The sequence below is a fragment of the Verticillium dahliae genome, genomic scaffold, assembly GCF_000150675.1.
Source record: "Verticillium dahliae VdLs.17 supercont1.8 genomic scaffold, whole genome shotgun sequence".
Lineage (NCBI taxonomy): Eukaryota > Fungi > Ascomycota > Sordariomycetes > Glomerellales > Plectosphaerellaceae > Verticillium > Verticillium dahliae.
The window spans coordinates 406,903-422,797 of NW_009276927.1; the positions used below are offsets into that span (position 1 = coordinate 406,903).

Consider the following 15,895-nt stretch of genomic DNA (forward strand, 5'->3'; position numbering starts at 1 on the left):
AGACAAGACATACATCGGTGGCTTCAGATACACAACACAATACAGTAAAATATCCATAACAACCCTTCATCAAAATGCGCGTGAACATGGATGAATAGTCGAAACCATCAGTTGTTTAAGATTGTTGAACATGCGCAAAAGTCGGTATACCACTAGGAACTACATGTACTGGCCCACAAATCGACTCTTACACCTCCTCATCCACGTAACCCAACGCCTGTCCCATGCGCAGCGTCTGTCCCTTCTCGACGTTCCACCTCCACCCGCCCTTGAGCGCATCGCCCTTGCCGGCGCCCTTCTCCGCCGGCGCCTCGAAAACGAGCACGACGGTGCTGCCGAGCTTGAACCCGCCCATCTCCTCGCCCTTGCGCAGCGCCTGGCCGCCGAGCACGGCGCTCGAGCTGGCGTATGTCGCCTCCGAGAAGCCGAGGTAGGGCTCGCCCTTCTTGGCCGCCGCCTCGGCGGCGCGGTCGGCCTCCGTGTCTGTCGTCAAGCTGTTGGTGCGCAGCTCGCGGTCAAAGTTGATCATGATGGAGCCGACGTTGGTGGCGCCGACGGGGATGTAGGAGAAGAAGCCCCAGCGCCAGCGGCCGAGGAGCACGACGCGCTCGTTGAGGGTGAAGAGGCCGGGGAGGGTGCGCTGGAGGTACGGGGACACGGAGAAGAGCTCGCCCGCGAAGTGGCGGCGGCGCTCGACCACCCAGTTGGCGGGCGAGTGGAAGCGGTGGTAGTCGCCGGGCGCGAGGTAGATGACGGCGTAGTAGAGGGCCGTCTTCTTCTCCTCCGGCGCCAGGTAGGCATACCACGGCTTGTCACCGAGGGCGAGATCAGCGTGGACGGCGCGCTCGGTAGCGGGAGACGCGGGGCGGATCGATTCGTCGTGCGGTTTGGAGAGCCTGGTTGACTTGTCCTTGTCGCCGGAGAAAAGATCGGGAAGAGTGTAAGGGATGCCGTTGACGCGCGCAAACTCCTCGTCCGTCTTGACCAAGTCTTCGTTTTCGTTGATCTGGCGGAGTGGGGTTTTGATATCGCCGTTCGAGAGGTCACTGGCGATACTTGGCGTCGGTGTGCGCTTGCCTAGCAGAGCGTCGATGCTGTACGTCATGCCCTTGACCTGTTCAATGTCGCCACCTTCAATCTGGCCAAACTGAAGGATGCGGCCATCGGAAGGAGAGAGCAGGGCGTTCGGGTGCGGGTCCAGTGGGCGTGAGCCTGGCTTGAGTGTGCGGTAGAAGAAGGCGGCGAGGTTGGGATATGTGTGCAGGTCAGGTTCGGAGACTTCGTCAAGGCTGCAAACATGTTAGTCACTGTTTGACAGTGCTTCTGCGAGGGCGGATCGGAGCTTACTTGACGCCGAAGATCCAGGCGTACAGCTTGAACCCAGGGACACGCAGGTAGTAGGGAATGTCAATCTCGTTGAACCGGCCCCAAAGCCTCGACATGGCCTTCAGCGGAAGCGTAGACATGACGCGAACCTGCCAAGGTCCGTCTGGCCTGATGCGCTCCCTCTTCTTGGGGGTGCCACTCTCCATCTCGCCGAGCTCCTTCTGCTTCTCAGCCTCCCGAGTCGACGTTTTGTAGAACTGCATCAGGCCCATGAAGCCAATGCCGACTCCGATGGGCAGTTGATACCATGTGATTTTGGAGCGCGGGCGTTGCTGGGACTTATGCGAGTAGAGGCGAGCCGAAGGTTGCGTAGCTCGAGGGTACCGCTGAGCAACGTAGCGGGCGCGGGTCGTGATCATGCAGGAGGAGCATGGCGCGCTGATGGACTTGCTCAAGGCGCTGGTCCGCAGAGGGACCGGGCCGAACAGCGAGACCATGATGAAGTCGTCAGTGAATTGCGATCATTCAGTAGCTGCAAAGTCGAACGCTATCTCGTGTCGAGTTCGAGTACACGGCGGCCCGGATGGTGGTGTGATGAAGGACTCCAATTGCAAAGGCGGAGAGGTATGATGTCAAGTACCTGCATCCAACTGCAGGACAGAGCAATTCCCCAAGCGTTCTTTCGAACGAATCAGCACGACCGGGGGAGGAGGCTCGGTGAGTCGGTGTACCCTCGGTAAGACCTTCCAGGGATGAAGAGGCCACTCTCGAGTTGAAGTGGGCCAGTTCATTCGAACAGCTGTCAATCGGGAGACGTAGGTCCGAGTGCCACCTGCCGTATTGCGAAGTGGCAGACGTGGAAGTGGTGACCCAGTACTTGTCATTGTGAGACTGCAACCCAAAAAGAAAGAATACGTCGACCCCCTCAACAAGCATCACGAACATCAACAGCCGGCACCCGTCCTGCCCAGCTGCGAGAAGCTGTACCTCTGTTCGATCGATCAACTGGTCGGATTACTCAGTTCTCGAGCTCCCACTATCACCGTGCGCACCTTCTTATTGTCGTGAGCTTCTCGCGTTGCTTTGCACTTCGCTAGGGCGACCAGCCGTGAGACACCGCCACCAAGGCACCCGAATCAGCTATAGCATACGTACCTCACCCATCATTTCAACGAGGCTTCACGAGCTCTTCGAGTCATGTCTTCTGACAGTTCTTCGTCTTCCGTTGCGGATGGGCCGCCTGCGCCGACTCCGACATCAGCACCCGTACCCGCCGACCTTCCATACGATCAGCTTACCGTCAGCCTCAACATCATTTCGCCCACGACGACCGCTATCTCGGGCGGGCCCTTGAGCTTCCCGGACCTTTCCATCTCAACAACTATCAGCCAGCTGAAGGAAAAGATCCGCAACGCCATTCCCTCCAAGCCCGCCGACACCCAGCAACGCTTGATATATCGAGGAAGACATCTCCAGGCCGACAATGATACCTTGGGGCAGATCATCGGGGAGGCAACGGTCAGTACATCCCATCCCATGTTTATCCTGCGATACATTCTAACGGCCTTTAGATCCGTGAACATAGCCTGCAAGCCTTTCATCTTGTCCTCCGCGGCATTCCCGATGCACCTGCTCCAGCACCCTCGGTCCTGCGTGGTCGCATACCGACACCAGGCGAAGCCCGCCCCTTCGCGACACAAGCCCAAACCCAGAACCCTCGACAGCAATCACCACTCGGTGCTCCGACACCTGAAGCAGCAAGGCGAACGGCAGGCTTTGCGATACCGACAGCGCCAAATTTCACGCCGCAACAGGTTCAGCAGATGCACTCGCAACTGCACCAGAGCATGAGCGCTTGGTCGAGTGGTCTGCAGCGAGAGGCTGTCAACAGGGCCATGGCCAATCATCAGATAAATCACAACCAGTCAGCGAGGGCTGCTATGGGCATGCATGGCATTGGGGATAACGGCGCGCCAGCGACCGGACCAAGTCAACGGGATGTCTCACGTGGTAGGAGTCCCGGAGGGCAGCCGTACACGAGGACCGTTGTCAGGGAAGGCACATTGGGTGACGGGCAGCCCTATCGAGTCACAAACACCGAGACATGGACTCCTTTGTCAGTCTCAGACGTTCAGGGCATCCTCAGGGGTGCCGACGCCGGCCAGGCAACGCAAGCCATGACCAACGCCATGCAAAGAAGCGAGTCGCCGGGCCCAGGTGCTCTGCCTTTCGGACTACAGCCGGGCGCGAGCACCCCTTACTATCCCACCATGGGCTCTCGGGCTGCCAGTCGAAGCCGCAGCAGCCGGAGGGGCACACCTGATCCTGTGCCACGATCCGTTAGCGAAGGGCACAGCGTAAACGCGCACACAAGCTCAGCGCAACCGCCAGCGCAATCCTCTGGCCCCGAAGTCTATATCTTGTTATCTCCACAAGGACCTCGTGCCCTGCTCATCAACAACACCAGCAATGAAACGTACTACACACCAAGCCTCCGCCTTCCTGTCCCGGATCCTGCAGCTGCCTTTGCCAGATTCGCGCCTCATGGTCGCTCGCCACAGCATTCGCCGTGGCCAACTGGCCCGTTTACCATACCGCCCACAACACAGCCATTTCAAGCCCCGCAACAGCAGCCACAGCCGCAGAACCAGCAGCAGCAGCAACAACAACCTCAAAACCCTCAGTGGCAGGCACCGCCTCATGGTCTGAATGAAGTTCCCATTGGAGCTTTGCCTGCTCATCCGAACAATCCACGACTTGCGCCCCTCATAGCCCAGATGCTGCCACACTTCTGGCTTGTGGTCCGCTTGGGGGTCTTCATCTGGTGGTTCACTTCCCCCAACTCTAGCTGGTCCCGTTGGGCAACAGTCATAGCTATCGCCATTAGCATCTTTATTGTGAACACTGGTCTCTTTGACGCCTACTTCGATCGAATTGTTGCGCCTATGAGGCGACATCTCGATAATCTCCTGCCACTCGCCAACAACAACCACAACAACAATCCGCCAAACAACGCAGACCTTCCTGGCAATCCCGATGACCAACGTGCGCCATTGGCAGCACAACACAACGGTCCGCTTGACCCTGCCCAGGCTGCTGCCCGACTCGTAGCTCGAAGACGCCATGATAACACGACCTGGCTGATGGAACAGGCACGTCGTCTCGAAAGAGCTGGTCTGCTGTTTCTGGCCAGCATCGCTCCTGGCGTGGCCGAGCGGCACATTGCTCACTTCGAGGAACAAGAGCGGGCTGAAAGGCGGCGCAGAGAAGACGCCGAAGCTGCTGCTACAGCCGCCGCCGCTGCCGCCAACGGCGAACCGGAGGCCGCTGCTGAGAACGCAGAGGCTAATACGGGTGGAGTCGTCGCGCAAAATGAGACATCGGCCTCGGCAGGGCCTGCTGACGGTCAGCAGGGCAACGATCAGCCGGCTGAGAGAAGGGAGGCCGAGCCGTTGATTGCTGTGTAACAGCGGATTGATATTTTTTCAGGCGGTGTCTGCTGTGACGATATGTTTTGTCCAAGAGCTGAAGAGAAGATACCAATCCCAATGCGAAGGAAGATTTTGAATACGTAAAGGGTCGGATATGAGTGATGTGAGCAAAGTCGCTGAAGTTTTAGATGAAACCCTGTGAAGATTGTGTCTTCTTTTGAGGGAGCATAAGGGTTAGAGGTTGAAATGGTTATTGGGCCGCCTGGGCGCCTCCACCAGACGCCTTCGGCATCGAAGCCCACTCTCGCTCACCGACACGACGCTTTGAGGCAAGGTAGGTAGGTAGGCACGTGCATGAACGACATTCCTATTCAGCCTCGAGTCACGTTCTGGCAATTTGGGAAAGGCAATCATGTTCCGCCCTTTTCTTGCACTTGTTAATGTTGCGGGGTTGATGTCTTCGGTATGTGGATGTCATATCCTTGAGAGGACGCTGTGCATGTCCATTCTCTGCGAAACGATACCCAACGTTGCACTCCTGCGCGAAACCTAAGAACAAATTAGCTACGCTGCGGGAATGGCCACGAAACGCGAGCACCGAAGTACCGCGATATGGACACATAGTGACATCGATTCACTCGACATATCTCGACCCGACCGGTTCGACCCAATACAGTTGCATCACTCAGTCGTCGAAAGCCTTGGCAAAGGCTATACCTGAGCATCTAGCTCGCATAATACAATAGAATGGGCAGATATGTGGCGATCAAGATTGCGATCGTAGACTGGAGTTCGAAGAAAGCCCAGATCTTGGAGAAGCTCGCTGCTTCCCAATGAAGGGCTTTAGTGGTTAGTTCAAACTGGCCGTTCTCGACCGTTTTTGGCTAAAGGGGTCGAAGGTTACGCATTTCTATCTGATCGCCAGGCCGGCCTGATATAGCCTCGTCAACTTCCTTCCGTTCTATGCTATTTGCGATAGATTCAAGAGCATATTGCAGTTCAGGCTGTGCGAGCGAGCAATTGTGGAGGATATATTCAACAGCATCGACGGGTGACGGAGTGGGCGATGCTTGGTGTTGGGAAGAATCCAGTTGAGAGCCAGCTGCAGCTGGATCAGAAACTTCTTGGAAGGCATGAGGAATGTTTGGAGCTGGATATTTGGTGATGGCAGCCCGGTTTGCCCAATTCTCAACCGTATAGACGGTACCCAGCAGATCATCCCGAGCATAGTCAGGCGACCTTGAGTACATTTCTTCACCCAAGGGTTTCCCCGGTCTTACTGGCTTGCTGGGTCAGGCCACCCGAACAGCCGAACGCATTATACCGTCGCCATGTATGTTTGGTCTGGCAGACAGTCAGTGAGCACCGGTAAATCCGACTTCCCTTACTAGAATGTCCCTGGCGGATAGGGCACAGCTTTGACCTTTGACGCAGAGATGGCCATGTTCTCACATCTGCACCTTCGGGGCTCACGAAGCGTGCCGATTCTGATAGAGCGATGACACCGCTTCGTGGAAGTCATAAAGGATACCATGGTGATACGTTGACGTGCGATACGGTTCGCAACAGCCCCGCTTCTTTAGTTTCAATGGGAGAGGCGCTGTGTGAACGCAACTGCCGAGTGGCAATAACTTTCATCCCATCCCAAGCCTCGGCGCCGTCAGCAGCACAAACAAAGCCGTTGGCTTCCGCTTCTATTCTTGGCGTTTCCTCGGCCCGGCCTCGGAGCCACGGGATCTCGCAAACAGACTGCGAAAAGGGCTTTTGTGATGAGCCACGAAGGCGCGTGCTGGCGACAGAGATGGGACGGATAAGTCAGGTGTGGAAGCTGGGACTCAATTTTTTGTTTTGGTCGTGGGGGAAGGAGGCTTTTCAGGAGGCTTTTTCACGGCTGGAAGCGTTCTTGCAATTCCTTAAGCTTCCGTATGGAAGCATTTGGGACAGAACATGCAATCGTAGGCGAGGAGCCGGCACTCGCGTCGGGAATGGAAGTTTTCTTCCTGGCGATGAAACGGCCGTTCAGGGGCGTGGTGGCAATCACCGATGGCTGACAGAAGCGATGTCACTTGAATCCCAGCTTCAAGTCCCCTCAATTTCATTGAACATGCTAGATCGTTAAAGCAGCGGTGTCAGCGTCAATGGACCTACCCAGGTACCTGACCTTATGTCAAGCAGGCGGTTTGCCTGCTAGAAGCAGGGCACATCGCTAACCTGGCCCAAGTGCTGTGAAGCAGATCTGCACCTGAAGTATGAGGGAAGTCTGAGCACCTCTCCTCTGACCCAAAAGCCTTGAGAGAGCACCAAGCACTCCCCCACGGTAAGACCTGTCGCTTCGAGAGAGCAAGATCATCTGTGCCAGCTTTGCGGGCCATGCGTTTGGTTTGGGAATCGGGGCAAGCGTTATGTTTGGCAAGGGTAAGAATGAGACGACGAGAAGAGGCACGTTGATTGCGAAGATCTGGGGGGTTCTGAAGGGTTAGGGGGGTTGCGGAAGTCGGTCGATCTGGGGGTACATTGGAATTCGCTGGGGGGCGCTAGGTGGCTTCGAGAAGGCCTCAGGGGTGGGCCTCCTCTGGGCGGTTGAGTGGGAGATGATTCGGACAAGGAGTTGGGACGAATGTGGAGGCGATGCGACGGCGAGAGGAGCATCGAAACCAAAGGGCGGCGGAGACGGAACTCGAGTTGAAAATGCAGTGCTATGATGTGGTTGTTCCAAGCACATCGGGAGCCCCTCTGATGTCAAGGACCTGGAACTTGGGCAGTCTCGGCCAGGGGGAGGGGGGGGTTTGGAGGAGCGGCAGCTAGGAAGGTTGGTGATGTTAGGTAAGCTGTGTGGCGCCTTCTGCAACAGCGCGGGCTTCAGGCATCTGGGAAGGTGCTCCTGGCCTGTACTCTAGCTGAAGGTGCCTTCCAGTGCCTTTCTCTCCGTCCAGATGATGATATCGCAACTTGTTCCCCCTACTTCGTCTCGGGACAGCCCAGGCATCATCATCATCGCCATCACCGTCAAGCACCCCGTTCAATTGGCTTCCCGTCTCAGAGAGCTGAACCTTCGTAACCGTTGAAAGCACTAGCCACTCGGACTGACCATCGGCAACACGGACGCAACCTTCTCAGACAGCCGCCAGACTCCTGGCGATCGTCCACGTTTCAGACCCAGAACGACCCTCGCGACAGAGACAGACCGAGCAGCAAGAAGCAGATCACCAATACAGGTCCCCTCTGGCCTGTGCTTTTGCTCCTGGAACCTCGCCTGGAACTCTGTGTGGTACCAATTCGCCTACCATGGCTCGTCTGCCTGTTGTGACGCTGCTTTCACGCCGCTGTCTTTGTTTCCGATGGACAACCCTTCCCGGCCTTCAAGATTCCGATTTCTTTCACGACTTTGTTTCTTGAATCTTCTCCTCTTGACATTCATCTAGGGACTCGTCTTCCAAGCATCGGTTGCTGGATTGACTTGTTTCCACTTGCCTCTCTCTTGCCTCGAAATACGGTGGACGCTGTCGCCGTCCTGCATCACCCGATCAACTTTGTCTCTCGAGATTTCGATGCGCTAGCTGCGCTTGTCGATCTTGCTCTTTGCGACTGGCAATAGACTCTGCCCTATTTGACTGCTCGCCTGCTGCTGCGCGACTGCCCTACTCCAGGAACTCTATAGACTAATGGCCCATGGCCTGACGACGAACTTACACCATCTCCATACGTCCCTCGACTTACACCCCCGATTGGCCATTGCCTCGGTCAAGTTCTCATAGCCTCAGTTGCCAGAACTATACGCCTTCATCTTCCATCACGACATGAACGAGTCATCCGAGATGGTATCAGCCGCTGACATAGTAGACTTCCAGCTGCCGCGGGTTGTGCATGGAAGCAAGAACCTAAGTTACTACGTCGGCCTCGGTGCCATTCTCTGTGTGGCCTGGTTCTTCCAGTCGAGGAAACACAAGCAAATTGACGTTCCATACTACAAGGCGGCCAAGACCAAGTGGATCTTTGCAGCTGAGAGCCTCGTCCTCGACAGCTACAATAAGGTCAGTTCAACCGTCCTTGATTTGTCTGCGCCGCCTAACAACCTAGTTTCGCGACACCATCTACCAAATCAGGGCCACCGAGGGTGTGCAGGTGTTGGTTCCTGCGAAGTATCTTCCCGAGCTCAAAGGATTGCCGGAGGATGTACTTAGCGCGCAGGAGGCCGTGAGCGAGGTGAGAGATTTTGCCTGACACTGCAAGAAGTGATGCTTATTTCCAGGCTCTCATGACCAAATACACCAAATTTGGTCTAGGACACAACGCAGAAATGCTGTCAACGCTCATTCGAGTCCGCCTTTCTCAAAACCTCGCACGACTCGTGCCGCAGCTGAAAGGCGAACTCGAGTCGATTGTCGCGACGGAGTTTCCTGAGTGCAATGGTAGGCCCAAAATCATCACTTTGCACTAAACATTGGACTGACGAGTACAGACTGGATGTCTGTCAAGTTCCAACCTTTCGCGTTACGCGCCATCTCGCGCATCAGCGGCCGCGCATTTGTCGGTCCCAGCATCAACCGCTCAGAGCAATGGATGGACACGAGCATCAACTTTGCTATCCATGTTTTCACTGCCGTCGTCAAGCTACAGTTCTTCCCTGAATGGTCACGTCCAGCAGCGCAGTACCTCGTGTCAGAATTGAGGCAAATTCGGAAAGATATCGATGTCGCCAAGAAGATGTTGAAGCCAGTCATTGAGGAGCGCCTACGCGATATGGAGATGCATTCGGCGGAAGAGAAGCCGGATGACCTGATTCAGTGGTTGGTCGAAGCTCTACCCGCAGAGGAGAAGACGGACTACGAAGCACAGGCGCATATCCAGCTCGTCTTAGCCGCAGCATCGATTCACACGACCACGAACCTCGTCACGGACTGCATGTACGACCTTGCAGCTCATCCAGAGATACAAGAGATGCTTCGCGAAGAAGCACACCAAGTCCTGGAAGTTGAAGAAGGTTGGCTACGTAAAGAGAGCATGGCGAAGCTTAAAAAGCTGGACAGTTTTATGAAGGAGACACAGCGCCTCGCCGGCAACATCAGTAAGCCCTTCTCTCGCACCGTTCTCGCTGACCAATGCTAACCCGTGGCAGCTGGCTTCATTCGCAAGGTTTTGAAGCCCATCACACTATCTGACGGCACGCGTCTGCCGCCAGGCACTAAGCTGCTCACGCCACAAGCCGGCATCTCACATGACGAACGATTCTTTGCAGACCCCGAAACATTTGATGCCCTGCGCTTCTATAAGATGAGGCAGGCATCCGAGGAAGAGGGACACAGGTGGCAGTTCTCAAGCATCGGCGACACCAATGTCAATTTTGGCGCTGGACGGCACGCCTGTCCTGGAAGGTTCTTTGCAGGCAACGAAATCAAGATGGTGTTGGCCTATTTCCTGCTGAAGTACGAGGTTAGGCTCAAGGATGGGGAAGGTCGACCGAAGGGGATGATGATGGTTATGAGCAAAATGCCAGATGCCAACGCCGAACTGCTGTTCCGCAGGAGAACGGTCGATTAAGCGACGAACGTGGCGAGGCGGGGCCTGGCGCTTCGTCGACGATGACTTGGTTATGACCAGTGTATCAGTACTAGACGAAGTAAACAAATACGGTTAATGACGCGTGTCTGTACTCAAGACTTCAACGGCTGACGATCATTGCAGACCGATGTTACCTGTGTTACAGGACCGATTCCAGGATCCAAACATCAGGGAGAGCTTAGAACGCGGGACCACCCCTTTGATAGGTCACGCAAGGTATCTTCCAAGGCTGGCTGTCCTATCTACTTGACTGATCACCCCCTGTGCCGCCCTAACTGGTCAAAATGCCCAGAAGACCACAAGCCCCACGCTCAGCATCTTGACATGAGGCACGTTATCTGCTGCCGGGTAGACATATCCCAGGACGAAAAAGTATGCAAAGCAAAACACATGCGTCGCGAGAACGGCAAAATGACCCCCCTCAGCATGGGCGGCTGCAACGCTGCACTGCTAGGTTGGTACATGCTTTCCAGAGCCTTTTGCGACTTGAAAAGGAGTAGGAAGGCAAGGCAGTGGCTCGATAGCCACACCCAGTGCTGCAGCACATCATCGACCCCCGGCCACCCCTGATCCGCGTAGTAGCCTCTCGGCAGTCCAAGCCATGGACCTGGAATGCAGACCCCGATCGGGATCAAGTGTTGGAGGATGTTCATGGGTCGGAAAGCAAGGAGCCGCAAGCGCCCGAGCTGCATGCGGTTGCTGAGCCATGAGTTTTGCCAGTAGGCGGCGCAGCAGAAATAGACCTGGCCGAGAAGGAACACCAGATTGCTCGACCATGTCTCCGAGCTGGGCGTGCGGGCGTGGACGTAGAGTTGCACGAGGAAGATAGCGATGGCGGTTCTGTAAATTGGAGATGTCCGGAAGAAGACGTCGTGAACAGACGTTATGAGCGAAGGCGGGGTTCCAGGCCGGATCTCGAGCACGTACTGGCCGTGGCTCTGGTGGAGGGCCGACTGGACGTGGAGGTTCGCGAACCTGTGCACGTGGTTCTCGCCGGGAAGCGTCACGACTTGGTTTACGAAGGGCGAAGAGTGCCAGGCCAGGGCCCAAAACGCCTCGCTGAAGCTGCGCGGCGCATGACGACGGCGAAGCCTCGTTCGGCCTCGGGCTCGACGTCCTGCGACCACTTGGGTCCGAAGAACAGCGTGACCTCTTGCCAACGGCCCGAGTCGTCAAAAGCCGGCAGCACGAAGCGATCGGCCTGGCGAAAGCGGCCTCGAGGGGTCACGGCGTGGAGGCGCTCGGGCAGGTTGTCGGCAAGCTGCAGGGTGATGCTGCCGCATTTTCCACCGATATTGGGGGTGGGAAACTGCAGGGCACTGTGCCAGGTTGAGGTGGAGAGCGTCTCGAGGGTTTCGTATTCCGCATACTGAGCTACTTCCCATGGTACCACAAAGACAGGGTCGTCCGAGCCGCCGGCCGGCGCTATGACGGGCCTCGCGCGGTGCCACTCGGCCGCGGCGTGTTGCCGCGCCGTGAGGAGACCCATGACGGAATGCTTGTCGTCGTCCACATTTCGGCAGTTGAGCAGCGCGATGCGGACGTTCTCTTGACTCCCGCGGATCACCGGGACACGCATCTGAATCCCCGAGCTCGTCTGCCTGAGATCAATCCTGAGACTCTGGACCAAAGGTCGCGGCGAGGGAACGGTCCGCCCAACCGGTGAACCGCGCCGGTGTCGCGGCTAGCAGGCCCGAATAGCTTCCTGATGTCACCGTGGCCTCTTCGAGCTCCGGTATCGTCCAGTCCTTATTCTTAACGATAGTCGTCTTCATCTTGCCCCATGCAAACAGCGACTGGTCGGCTGAGTTCTTCATGATCTCCTGCTGCAGCCTCAGAAAGCTTTCCTCCCCTCGCCGTACAGAAGCGGCATGTTGACATCGAAGAGGCCCATCAGGGAGTACGCCTGGTCCTCGAGACGGGTCGTCTGGCGGGTGGCGGCCCACACCATGCGTTGCGCGACGCTCGCGGATCGGATATGGCTCTCGCCCGACAGGAAGCGCCTCGGAATGCTCGACGCTTCGCTGATGGCCCGTTGCAGCGACGTCCGGGTGCCGACGAACAGCCAGTCGGTGTCGTAGAACTCGACCGTCTTGGGCGCGAGCAGCTCCTGCAGCGTCCAGCCGCGCCTGAACCACTCGCTCGCTCCGATCTCTGCCAGCGGCGCCGCCGAGGGACGACCGCCTGCCCTGACGTCGGCGAGGTAGACGTAGCACACTCCGCCTGCTCGTACCAGCGGAACATGGAGTTGATGGCCTCGGACAGCTAGGCGCTGCTCGTCTTGTCGATGCAGCACGTGTAGATCCAGAGGTGGTCGTGGCCCTTGGCCGCCGCGAGGTCTTGCAGCGTCAGCTCGGGGTCCTGCCAGCGGTGCGACAGGATTGCGTAGCGCGTCCTCGCGCTGTCGAAGAGTTTGCGGTCGACGAGCTGCTTCGTCCTGACGTCGAGGAGACGCATGATGGGTGCTGACGCCGGTTGTGATGATGAAGTGAGGTGAAAAGAAAGGCGGGGGTTCAGTCGATTGAGACGATGCCGTCGATGTGAAACGCCCAGAAGCTGATGGCAGATGCACATAGCCTCGAGAGTTGGCAACTTCGTCGGTTGGTTTAGAGTGAGAGTAGTTGCTTGGGCTTTGAGGGCGGCGAGAGCTGATGCATGGCGCAGCAGCATCAGGCTGTTGTCGGCGTGCAGTGCCTCATCTCCAGTCGGGTGCAGCAAGTGGCTATTCGACTGTCCAGCCTTGCTTCACAGCCTTGCTGACATCTCGACTGTTCTGCCTAAAGCACCAAGTGGCCGCAGTTTTTTTTATCTACTTGGTTGATTTACTTGGTCTCTGTGGTGAAGTCTACGATGTTCGGCCAAATTGACGCTGGTGTTTTGCCTCACGAGGGATCAGAATTACATGTTGGAGCTGCTTCATGACAACCCAACCCAGCATGTCGCACCAGATCACGATTCCCAAAAGCAACAAATCATAATGCAATAGGTATTCATTATTCTACATACGTGTGACAGTCCATGCTCGCCTCTCATGTGAGGGTCATTCCGCCCTTGTCGCATCCCAAGCAAATCCCAACGCCCAAGCCATCAATCCAGTTTCCTGCCATGTCAGTAATCCTGCCGTGTCAGCAGAGGCCTCCTGCTCCTGGACGCAGGCGGGTCAGGAAACATGCATGCCTTTCCCGTTGAATCCAACCAAAGCCATCCCAGACAATCATCTCTCGCGACGGTACCCGGCACGCCTGTTCCTGCGCTTCTCCTCGGCATAGTCGCTGCCGACGGCGCTGGGGCTGTTGGGCACGGGAATGCCGTTGCGGTAGCTCCTCGTGCCCACGTCGCTCTCGCTCTCCTCGCGAATGAGACCGACGCGGCTGCCCCGCTGCAGACCGACGTCGCTCTCGGACACGTTGCTGTCGGCACGCTGGTAGCTAAAGTCCCTCCGCGCAGAGCCCGCCGCGCGTCCCCTCTCGGCGAGCCTCCTCGCCTCGGCGCGGATCCGCTCCTGCTCGCGGTCGGCCGTCCGGTCGGCGGTGCTGTACACCTTGCGGATGCCGCCGGCCTTCTTGCGGCTGCTGGGCGGCGGCGTCGTGTTGGACAGCAGCGTCGAGCTGACGGTCGAGTCGGCCGGGTTCGTGCTGCCGTCCCACTCGCTGGCCTCGGACGCGGCGTTGAGGCCGCCGACGCGCGCGGGCCTCTCGTGGCGGTAGCTGCGCAGGTGCTGCTTGGCCTCGCGCTCGGCGTCCTCCTCGAGCGCCAGCGCCAGCGGCGCCGCCGCGTCCGCGGCGGACGCAAACTCCGTCTTCTCGTCGTGGTGCTTCTTGTCCTTCTTGTGCTCCTTGTCGCGCCGCCGCCGCTCCTTCTCCTTGCTCTTGTCGCGCCGCTTCTTCTCGCGCCGCTCGCGCGCCGCAATGTCCGAGGCCCCGGCCGTGATGCCCGACAGCGCCGTCGTCGCGTCGTCGTCGTGCTCGTCATCGCGGTACCCGCTGCCGCCGGTGCGGGCCCCGCGCCGCCCGTCAAAGTCCTTGTAGACGGACCCGCCGCCGAGGTTGGTCGAGGGCGTGGCGCCCGTCAGGAGGGTGCCGTTGGGGCCGCGGCGGCGCAGCACCGTCGTCTTGTAGTCGTCCCAGTCGTTCTCCTTGAAGTAGAAGCCGCCGTTCTTGGCCCAGAAGAAGAACCAGATGCCCGTGCAGACAAAGGCGGCGCCGATGAGGCCGAAGACGACGAAGACGGCCGTGTTGTTGATGTCGTGGGCGTCCGTCGTGCCCTTGTGGGGGTCCGTCTTCTTCTCGTCCGACGGCTCGTCGGCACGGCGCAGGATGGCGGCCGCGAGAGTGTGCAGGGCCGGTGCCATGGCTGTGGTGGAATGGTGGTGGTAATCGTGGTCATGGAATGTGGGCTCGTGTTCCAGTTGGGTGGGCTGGCGCTGGGGACCAGCGATGGGTGAGGTGAAGGGTACTCGATGGAGGTTTGGAATGTGAAATGGAGATCAGTTTGTGGTCTTGATGCAGTTGCAGTTTGTGAATACCCCGCGTCTTGTCTTGGGTGCCAGGTGACGAAGAGACGAAGGAGGAAGTAGAGGGCAAGTTGAGCGTTGAGGCAGGCACAGATGTGAGGCAAGTACGAGTGTGCCACCGTGGGAAGGAGCGGCGTTGCCAAAGGAACCCGAAATGCCCGTGGCTGGTCCGCCGGGCTGTGACGGGGCTGGTGGACGTGTGGTCCAATGACGTCGTAAGTAAACACATTCCTGTATCCCAGCAACCGGCCATACCCCACCTCGGTACGTACCTTACCATAAGGCACCTTGTGCTCATGCACTTTCACTAATTCGGCTTAGGTCAGCCAACCATCGTTCCGTCCCGTAACCGCCCAGGCTGGGCCTGCCAGTTTCACATGTGCGACACCACACCAGCCCATCGCCTCCACTCCCAACGTCCGTCAGTCAATGCTAACACGAGAGCCAAGGCAAGCCAATGAAATGGGCCGGCAACGTCTACACTCGCCATTCATTTGCTCATCACCCTTCACTTTTAGAAACAAAAATGTCACAAGCGTCTTGCAATAACTGTTGAGCGATATTTGCCTTTTCAATTCGAGCCCGTCCCACCTATGGCGGCCAGGACGCCCTTTGCTCTGATGTCTTCAGTATTCGGTCTTTAATCGTAGTGTACCACTGGTCATCTTCTCTCCGTGGTCTTTCCATCCAATCAGTTGTTTTGCTGCTGGACATGCTGTACCAGGCAGGATAACCAGCTGCCAAACGAAACCTGCCCATCGCTGAGCCGTCGAGGTGCGAACCCCACGGCCCATCCGTACATGACGTTGTCTATCATAGTTGAAAAGTAGAAATAAAAGTGAAGAACAGTCCCGCCTTCCTAGTCCCTGGCATCTGCCTTCTCAACACCACAGCCGTCGATGGATCGAGCAGACGACCCATTTCGTCGATGGCCTGGTGCCCGAGGACGACCCTTCACTGAGGTTGAGTGGGCAGTGGACAAACGGGGAGGGAAAAGGTGAGGGGGAAAGGGGGCGCGTTTTACAAATGGTGTCAGGAGAGGGCTGGCTCCTTCCCATGAGCAAGA

At 57.5% G+C, this 15,895-nt stretch overlaps 5 protein-coding genes across 5 annotated transcripts; 2 read left to right on the forward strand and 3 right to left on the reverse strand.

The window, feature by feature from the left end:
* Positions 1-187: 187 nt before the first annotated feature.
* VDAG_04678 (phosphatidylserine decarboxylase proenzyme) lies at positions 188-1,903 on the reverse strand (the record flags this gene model as incomplete). The annotated part of the gene is made up of 2 exons (XM_009654282.1): positions 1,348-1,903; positions 188-1,289 (listed from the first exon to the last, which is right to left on the reverse strand). The coding sequence occupies exons 1-2, from the start codon at positions 1,821-1,823 to the stop codon at positions 188-190; spliced, it is 1,578 nt and encodes a 525-aa protein (XP_009652577.1). The 5' UTR covers positions 1,824-1,903.
* A 620-nt stretch (positions 1,904-2,523) lies between these two features.
* VDAG_04679 (uncharacterized protein) lies at positions 2,524-4,793 on the forward strand (the record flags this gene model as incomplete). The annotated part of the gene is made up of 2 exons (XM_009654283.1): positions 2,524-2,844; positions 2,898-4,793. 2 exons carry the CDS (start codon positions 2,524-2,526, stop codon positions 4,791-4,793), a joined length of 2,217 nt encoding a protein of 738 aa, XP_009652578.1.
* A 3,761-nt stretch (positions 4,794-8,554) lies between these two features.
* VDAG_04680 (ent-kaurene oxidase) lies at positions 8,555-10,396 on the forward strand (the record flags this gene model as incomplete). Its single annotated transcript, XM_009654284.1, has 5 exons — positions 8,555-8,788; positions 8,835-8,960; positions 9,007-9,166; positions 9,217-9,822; positions 9,874-10,396. The coding sequence occupies 5 exons, from the start codon at positions 8,555-8,557 to the stop codon at positions 10,293-10,295; spliced, it is 1,548 nt and encodes a 515-aa protein (XP_009652579.1). The 3' UTR covers positions 10,296-10,396.
* A 98-nt stretch (positions 10,397-10,494) lies between these two features.
* Positions 10,495-12,773, reverse strand: VDAG_04681 (uncharacterized protein; the record flags this gene model as incomplete). Its single annotated transcript, XM_009654285.1, has 6 exons — positions 10,495-10,513; positions 10,779-10,882; positions 10,937-11,291; positions 11,336-11,895; positions 12,196-12,505; positions 12,613-12,773. The coding sequence occupies 6 exons, from the start codon at positions 12,771-12,773 to the stop codon at positions 10,495-10,497; spliced, it is 1,509 nt and encodes a 502-aa protein (XP_009652580.1).
* A 757-nt stretch (positions 12,774-13,530) lies between these two features.
* VDAG_04682 (uncharacterized protein) lies at positions 13,531-14,667 on the reverse strand (the record flags this gene model as incomplete). Its single annotated transcript, XM_009654286.1, has 1 exon — positions 13,531-14,667. One exon carries the CDS (start codon positions 14,665-14,667, stop codon positions 13,531-13,533), a length of 1,137 nt encoding a protein of 378 aa, XP_009652581.1.
* Between the last annotated feature and the right edge of the window lie 1,228 nt (positions 14,668-15,895).